The following is a 9,255-nucleotide window of genomic DNA, read 5'->3' as shown; positions in this document are numbered from 1 at the left end:
TTGTAGTGCCAAAACAGACTTTTTTAAGGCTGCAGGAGCAAACTATTTTTTAGAAAGATATCGAAGAACAGTCATGCTAAATTGGTAAACTGGCAATCACAGAAAAAGCTGTTATGAAGAAATCCAGCACTACATACTGAGTTCATAGAAATTCAGCATTGTAAAACAAGGGGTTTGCCCAGTCTAGTTAATGTCATGAACCAATCATCAGTGAGATTGATCTTGAGAATTCACAACAGTACACATAGCTAGATGACTTGAGAAATAAATAATTCCACCAATGACAGATAAATGACTGGTTTAAACACTATGTAATCCCCAAAAAGTAGAAAATAAAATTGGATAGTGCTTGCTCTAAAACTAGAATAAACTTCAGAGCACAATTAAAAAGATGGCAAAGCATTTGGGAGTGTGTGGAGTTGAAGACAAACACGACGTGCGGACTGTTTCTGCTGCACAGATACATGTACATTTCAACATTAATTTACCTGGACTTTGTGCTTGCCAGTCCATTAAGTAAGTTACCTCCAATGAATTTAGCCACCAAAGTAGCAAGGTAGCTATTACTGATAACGTTACCGCTTTGAATGACTAGTTCTAGGATGAATTAGATGTTTGCTAACATTATCTGTGTAGGAGGTGAAGTTAGGTGTTTTACCTAACTATTTTACCTAAACTAGATAGGTAAGCAAACATCACTTGTTGGATAGATCATGTTAGCTAGAACTACTTGAAACCCTGCTAGTTGTAGCCAGTATTGATTGTTGTGTATACAACCAGACTCCCAAAGGGTCCTGTATCAGGGAGGCTGCCTCAACACATGCCGTTTCTGAGTAACTGTTGGAACAGTACAACCTATGATACAATTAGAATACCGTTTAGTTGCTTTGAAATGTGTGGAGTGTGTGGAGAAGCAGGGGGGGGCGGGGGGTTTTGGGGGGGGGGTGGGGGGGTGTGCCCTGGGTGTGTGGAGAAGCGAGGGGGGGGGGGGTTTCTCTATCTCTGTGGTGTCAGGTGTTATGATTTTCAAAATGTTTCACAACACTGTGAGTATTGAGAAAGTTGCCTACAGCAGCTTTCAATCTGAGAATATTTTGAAATATATTTATAAATATTAATATATACATATAAATATTACAAAAATTAAACATTGAAAACAAAGGAATGTTAATGATATTTTAAAACCTCAGCTGAGAGGCCATTCCAAATGTGTTTACAGAATTGGGAAGGTCGGAGCACAGAAGTACACTGTAAATTTCTCCAATAATGAGGACTTTTACTTTGGAAATTGAGGAAGGATGCAGCACGTGGGTTTCTTGGTACAGTAGTGTTTTCGACTCTATTTTGCCATCTGCTGGACTTGCGCATACTCGGCCACAGCACCACATCACGAGAACTAAGGAGCGGACGTTGTGTGACGACAGCCCAGCAGCAGTGATCATAGGCTACGGCTTTACCCGAAGCAATAATAAGTTATTTATTATAACTGTATTTTTACAACAGGTCCTAACGAACTACCAAGGAACATCTGAAAAATGTTTCATATTTGGTCACGAGCATGCAAAACCGATAAAGCTAACATAAGCTAAACACATTTCAACGAACCGACAGATAGTTAAGCTGGTGAAAGGAGATAGACTTGTACAATAATATAGGCCTTTTTGCGGTGTAAACTGCATACTGTGGCTAGAATAAAATATTTTCTTTATCGATATGATAGCCTATTAACGTAGGCCTACATAATATTCAAGTCATCATGCGTTTGACAAATGCAGCTTTAATAAATCACGAGCCTTGTTGTAACTTGTAATATGAAAAAGCCAAAAAAGAGGAGAATTTCGCTGTTAATTCAATTCAGGAAAAAAAACTGCGTAAATTCGTGCTTTCCATGGTGCTGAATTCAGTTATATTTCCCCTTATATCTATTTGTGGGCGTCATTTTACCGAACAAATTAAATCTTTTGATTTCCAAAGATTGAATGTGCGTGTTTGATTTGAAATAGGAATTATTCAGTTTACATTTAATTAACGAAATCCTAAGAATTTGACAAATATGGGTGACCATCCACATATTGTCCTGGACGTATCAACTATATCTTATACCAGAAAGTGACATGGCCTGTTGATTTCCTATTTTAATATAATCAAATGGGAAGGAAGTGTTACTTGTATAGAAATGGGATAGCAACACATATGGGACACAATACTCTTTAGTCTATATTCGAAATGTTTCGTAGTCCTAAATAATGCAACCAACAAAGCATCGCCGGGACTTCGTGTCTTCTTCCAGATACACTAACGGACACTCCATTCACGGGCATTGGAACACCACAGTTAGCTGACGTTGCTGCTCTGGATTTTTAAATACACTACAGTTAGCAGAGGCGAATTATAGTCTGTAGCCTAATGTCCCAATGGTTTTGTTCTTGTGCACGAGCCCGGGGAGGTAGAAAAGGTGTGTGATGGGTGGTTGTAGTAGGAAAGCGCGTCATCAGCTCGGATAGGGTAAGGGAAAGCTAGGAGTTCGTGCGCGTATGGTGAGTCCCCATTCTTAAATGATATGCGCGTCTCTGCTCGAGGAAGGTACGCGCTTCAGGGGCTGCGGTCCCATTGACTATTCCATCTCCCTGACAGCAACAGCAGCAGCATCGACAGTCGAGAGAGAGAGAGAGAGAGAGTGAGAGAGCGAGAGAGAGCGAGAGCGCGAGCAGGGTAAAGACTCCGCCTCGCCTTCATCCAGCACCAAGTCCGAGACCGGTGACAGGGACATCTCACGGCAGCCAACAAAGCGAGGCTTCCCCACTCCGTGTCAGCCGTGGTATACACATGGGCTATCCGTAACTGGAGGTGGAGGGGAGAGGCGGGAGGGCGGGGGGTGGGGGGGAGAGGAGAGAAGGCGAAAACAGTCAAATAGAAACGAGCATAACCGTGGGTTCCCGCAACCATGAAAGGCTCGCGCTATTTGCGAGAGCTGCTGCTCTGTCCGCGGACTATGTCGTGAAAAGTGGGTTTCGTCTCTCGGGATTTTGTCAATAAAGCGACACGCCAAGGAGGGGTAAAATATGTCGGCCTCAGTGGGGCCCCACGGCGGCCCTCGCCCACCCACCGCGCCGACTTCCATACCCGATCTGCCGGACCTCAGTCACCTCACGGAGGAGGAGAGGAAGATTATAATGGCTGTGATGGTTCGGCAGAAGGAGGAAGAGGAGAAAGAAGAGGCCATGTTAAAGTAAGGGACGGTTATTTCCTTTAAGAGAACATCACTCCCATTCATGACCGAGGTGGCTGTGTCCGGAGGGCAGACTAGCACTCATCCGCCCCAAACCGAGCCATTTTTTCCGCGTTATCGGTGAGCCTACTGTAGCCGTGCTCTCCGTTAGTATTAAAACACACCCTCTCACCAGCTGTAGGGCTGTCTGTCCGTTTGCATGTGTGTCTGTGTTCGGCGGGTATGCTAGCGGCATGTCCCGGGTTGTAAGCAGCTCCTTTTGCTCCAAGTTATCAATTTGCTTCCTAGATCTATGTCATTGAAGCCCATTCGACAGGTTATCCCTACGATGTGTGCGTTACAAACAGCCTGATAGCATCTCTTGAAAACGTTTCCGTCCAGTGAATGCTTAGCTAACCTGGAAGCACTTCCACTTCTCAGCGCGAAGGAGCAGGTTTAGATGTTCACATGATTTTTTCTGAAATGGTTATGGGAAAGGCAGATTTACGAGGCATTCTTATCACGAGATGAGTTTGGAGAATGATGAGGTTGGGAGAGGAAAAAAGCCGGTTCAACGCAATAACAGGTGTAACGTGGATTGGGGTGTGACAGAGGAGGAGGGAACAGGCAGTGTAGTATCACACTATCACAGTTTGAGGTTGCCTTTCGTCCGCCTCTACCGATCGAAGAACGTCCTTGTTTCCCTTCCGCCGTTTTGTATTGGGCCGCGCGTATCACCGCTGTCCGACTTATATTTTAACCATAATCCCAACATCAGCATGCTAAACAGGTTGCTTTACCATTCCATACCAAATGAGAAACCAGTGTGCAATGCTGCCACAGTCATGGTTTTCGACAGACGTGCAGAAAACCCGAAAGATGCCTAAAATCTTGAAATCGCGTCGTTCTGCATTGGTGGATTCGTGTGAATCCAGGAGCTTCGACTGTATGATTAAATTCCCTGAAGTAGATTCCGTGTATTTTTTTTTGGACAAGTGGGGTGTGGTTAAGAAGAATGTTAGCTCGTTGTAGGCCAGCACTTTTTCAATACATTTCTTGGACCTGTAGATGGAGCGGTTCATTTATACTTCTGATTCAGTCCTTACCATTTAATATTGGTCTCATAACTCTCTCTCTCTCTCTCTCCCTCTCTCTCTCGCTCATACACTCACAATAACAGCAATACAACCAGTACTATAATTATTGTATGTTTTGTAACGTTCTGTCATGTGTAATAGTACAGCTTAACGGAAGCCGAGTCGACGTAGATAGCCGAAATTAAGACAAAAATCCTTTGTGAACGCCGGGAATTTATTTGTGCTCACCGCAGGGTTCCCCAAGTGCAACATGCAAACGCGAGGCCAACCACTTTTTCCGTTTCACAATTTTACAAACTACTGATATGCTGAATAAACATTCGAGATTGCCAGGAGGAGCATCGCCACCTTTCTCATATTTTATCAAAACCTCCGACTCCCTTATCACGAACAGATACCTGTTAATATTTAACAGGTATGTCCGAAGCTGGAATATGTTGAATCAGTATTCCATTATACTCTATAAAAAATCAATCGAAATCGAATTTGAACGGTTGAACTGTACACTAATGTATGGCAAACATGTTCAGATACCATTGCAATCGTGCAGATTACTTACAAACTCAATGTTCATAGTAACGAGAACAACACTGACAAGCTTGCTTGCATATCATACTAGTAGCGGTTGGATGGCAATTGTTTCTTGACTGTTTAGAGTTTTGTCATTTTGTCATATAGAGTTTTGTGTATTCCGCACAATGACAACCGTACCTCACAACAGTGTGAAAATCGTATCAAATCGTGCGCTCAGAATTAGGTTACTGTCACTCCCAGGGCTGAAAACATTAGGTGGAGTGAAAGAGAATTTAACGGGCTGAATAATGAATGGAGATATGGATGTTTTATCTTAATCGGCCTTCAGCTTGGCTGTGAAAAGTAGGGTTTAAAGTGGATCTGATTACAGGTAGAGATTAAAGCTTCCAATGAATCTGTTAGTGGCTGTAAAGCAGGAAGTAAAAAGATTAATTCATAGGCGTGAGCGTGACTTTCAAACGGGATTCTGTCTCTGTGACCATTAGCTGTCACAAGGGCGAATCAGGATAGTCAGCTGGTGTTCCACAGCACGATTAGCGACCACTTTCTGTTAAACTAACACGTTTGTTTGACTTAAAGAGCACGAGTCACGTTTGTGGCTGGATTTTGTGACATGAGATTACATTCATTCCATTTATACAGCTGGTTTCTTACTGAAACAGTTCAGGTGAGGTACCCTGTTCTAGGGTGCAGCTACAGAGACCCACCTGGGAACTGAACCTGCAACCTCTGAGTTATAAATCCAGTGCCCCAACTATTGTGCTGCACTGCCTCTTATTATGGTGATGCCTTGCATAGCTGGTGGTTTCATGACCATGAACACCATCCACCTGGTGACATCTTATAGTGTTGCCCTGACCCCACACTCCCTTAACGAGCCCCAGGGCTGAGACTGACTGTTCCCCCTGTGCTCTTTGGAGGAAGTGACACCTCATAAGAGATCATGCAGAGATCTATTTTAAGGTGGCATTGTGCTGCAAAGGGTCTCATATTTAGAAACCCTAGCTCTTCATCCATACTTTGGACCTAATTGCCAGTGTCAGTTTTGGCCCATTCAGGTGTTTGGTACTGAAACCTTTAAGAGCACACCGTACAGCGGGGCTTTCCGTGGAAAATATGAAAGAACAGGCGCGTATGTGTGCAATGCTGGGAAAAAGTATTTGCCTCCTTCCTGATGTCCTCTATTTTTGCATATTTGTCACACTGAATGGTTTCAGGTGTTTAGACAATAATGTAATGTTAGACAAAGGGAGTATTCCTGGCTCTCGCTCAATGCACGCTGGGATAGACTCCAGCATTCACATCGCTGTGGAGGAATTTTAGCCCACTCTTCTTTGCAGAACTGCTTTTATTCAGACAAATTGGTAGGTTTTTGTGCATGACCTGCTCGTTTCAGGTCCTGCCACAGCATCTCTATTGGGTTCAAGTCAGGACTTCGACTAGGCTACTCCAGAGCTTTCATTTTGTTTATTTTCAGCCATTTAGATGTAGACTTGCATTTTCGTTTCAGATCATTGTCTTGTTCCATAACCCAATTACGCTTCAGCAAATGAACAGATGACCGCACATTCTCTTTAAGAATTTTCTGGTACAGAGCAGTCATGGTTCCTTCAATAATGGCAAATTGTCCAGGTCTCGAGGCAGCAAAGCATCCCCACACTGTCACACTACCTCCACCATGTTTGACTGTTGGTATGACGTTCTTACTGTAAAATGCTGCATTTGCTTCATGACAGACATAATGAGGCCCATGCCACCCAGAAAGGTCCACGTCTGACTCATCTGTCTATAGAAGATTGTCCCAAAAGGCTCAGGGATCATCCAGGTGCTTTTTTTTTCAAATGTGAGACGAGCACTGATGTTTCTCTTAGTTAGCCGCCTTGCTGCTCTCCCATGAATCCCATTTTGCCCGGTCTCCACCTTACTGTGGAGTCATGAACACTTACCTGAGCTGAGGTTAGAGAGGTCTGTAGTTCTTTGGATGTACTTCTGGGATCTTCTGTGACTTCCTGGATAAGTCACCACTGCACAATTTTTGCAGGCCAGCCACTCCTGGGATGATTCACCACTGTTCCAAGTGTTCTCCATTTGGAGATAACGGCTCTCACTGTGGTTCAGTGGGAGTCCCAGAGCCTTAGAAATGGCTGTGTAACCCTGCAACTTTGTAGTGGCTACTTCACTCTGATGGTAAGGTTCAATATGTGTGAGGATTAGATTCAAAAGGGCTGGCTGCAATCAAGCCTCATTGTGTTCAATCAGCTGAATCTAATTATTAATTCGATTTGATTAATTGTTTGTTTATTGAGGGGCAATTATTCTTTCACATGGGTGATATGGGTGTTTGATCATTTTTTTCATTAAATAAATGAAATATGTTTTGTGTTTGCTCAGTTTCCCTTTGTCTAATATTACATTTTGTCTAAAGGTCTGAACCCCTTCAGTGTGACAAATAAGCAGTAATACAGGAATTCAGGAAGGGGGAAAAACTTTTTCAGGGCATTGTATTACTATGGCAATGCTGCTGTTTCATTGGCAGTGGAAGTGCCAATGAAACTCTGTTGGGCACGCTGTGCTGACTGTAAGAGGGTGATTTCAGCCTCTGTCAGAGGTTGGGTTTTTGTCTGTGTGTTTTCAGGCTAAGGCTGTTTGCAAGCTTCATGTGGGCTGTGTAGGCCTGGCAGTGGAATCCAAAGCATGGTGAGTGGCATTGATGGGGAGGAGCCTTGGTTATTCGTTGCAAGATGCAGCACAGAACGCACTGTCTATAAATAAGAACTAAACAAGGGCTCTTCAGTCCTCCCCAATGAGTGCTTCCAAAACACGGCCTACTCAGGCCTACAGGAGAGAGAAGAGCTCCACACACAGCAGAGAGAGGAGCTCCACACACAGGAGAGAGGGGACCTCCACACACAGGAGAGAGAGGAGCTCCACACACAGGAGAGAGGGGAGCACCACACACAGGAGAGAGAGGAGCACCACACACAGGAGAGAGGGGAGCTCCACACACAGGAGAGAGGGGAGCTCCACAATCAGGAGAGAGAGGAGCTCCACACACAGAGAGAGGGAGCTGCAGAGAGAGGACACACACACAGGAGAAGGGGAGCACACACACAGGAGAGAGAGGAGCTCCACACACAGGAGAGAGGGGAGCTGCAGAGAGAGGAGCATCACACACAGGAGAGAGGGGAGCAGCACACACAGGAGAGAGAGGAGCACCACACACAGGAGAGAGGGGAGCTCCACACACAGGAGAGAGGGGAGCTCCACACACAGGAGAGAGAGGAGCACCACACACAGGAGAGAGGGGAGCTGCAGAGAGAGGAGCATCACACACAGGAGAGAGCGGAGCTCCACACACAGGAGAGAGGGGAGCACCACACACAGGAGGGAGAGGAGCACCACACACAGGAGAGAGGGGAGCTCCACACACAGGAGAGAGAGCTCCACCAGGAGAGAGGGGAGCTCCACACACAGGAGAGAGAGGAGCACCACACACAGGAGAGAGAGGAGCTCCACACACAGGAGAGAGGGGAGCTCCACACACAGGAGAGAGGGGAGCACCACACACAGGAGAGAGAGGAGCACCACACACAGGAGAGAGAGGAGCACCACACACAGGAGAGAGAGGAGCACCACACACAGGAGAGAGAGGAGCTCCACACACAGGAGAGAGAGGAGCATCACACACAGGAGAGAGGGGAGCTCCACACACAGGAGAGAGGGGAGCTGCAGAGAGAGGAGCACCACACACAGGAGAGAGGGGAGCACCACACACAGGAGAGAGAGGAGCACCACACACAGGAGAGAGGGAGCTCCACACACAGGAGAGAGGGAGCATCACACACAGGAGAGAGGGAGCTCCACACACAGGAAGAGGGGAGCTCACACACAGGAGAGAGGGAGCTCCACACACAGGAGAGAGAGGAGCTCCACACACAGGAGAGAGGGGAGCTTCACACAGAGAGAGGGAGCTCACACACAGGAGAGAGGGAGCTCACACACAGGAGAGAGGGGAGCTCCACACACAGGAGAGAGAGGAGCTTCACACACAGGAGAGAGGGGAGCTCCACACACAGGAGAGAGGGAGCCCACACACAGGAGAGAGGGAGCTCACACACACAGGAGAGAGGGAGCTCCACACACAGGAGAGAGAGGAGCACCACACACAGGAGAGAGGGGAGCTCCACACACAGGAGAGAGGGAGCTGCAGAGAGAGGAGCTCACACACAGGAGAGAGGGAGCTGCACACACAGGAGAGAGGGAGCCCACACACAGGAGAGAGGGAGCTCACACAAGAGAGAGGAGCACCACACACAGGAGAGAGGGGAGCACCACACACAGGAGAGAGAGGAGCACCACACACAGGAGAGAGAGGAGCTCCACACACAGGAGAGAGAGGAGCATCACACACAGGAG

At 46.3% G+C, this 9,255-nt stretch overlaps 1 protein-coding gene across 1 annotated transcript in view; it reads left to right on the top strand.

Annotated features, from left to right (window-relative positions):
• The first annotated feature begins 2,300 nt into the window (after positions 1-2,300).
• LOC135245258 (regulating synaptic membrane exocytosis protein 1-like) overlaps positions 2,301-9,255 on the top strand; it is a 106,226-nt gene continuing 99,271 nt past the window's right edge. The window contains exon 1 of the mRNA XM_064318200.1: positions 2,301-3,229. Within this exon, the coding sequence (XP_064174270.1) occupies positions 3,063-3,229 (167 nt within the window). The 5' untranslated portion in view covers positions 2,301-3,062. The remainder of the gene's footprint in view (positions 3,230-9,255) is intronic.

The sequence above is a fragment of the Anguilla rostrata genome, chromosome 18 (genome assembly GCF_018555375.3).
Source record: "Anguilla rostrata isolate EN2019 chromosome 18, ASM1855537v3, whole genome shotgun sequence".
NCBI lineage: Eukaryota > Metazoa > Chordata > Actinopteri > Anguilliformes > Anguillidae > Anguilla > Anguilla rostrata.
This window is presented reverse-complemented; position numbering and strand designations above follow the sequence as displayed.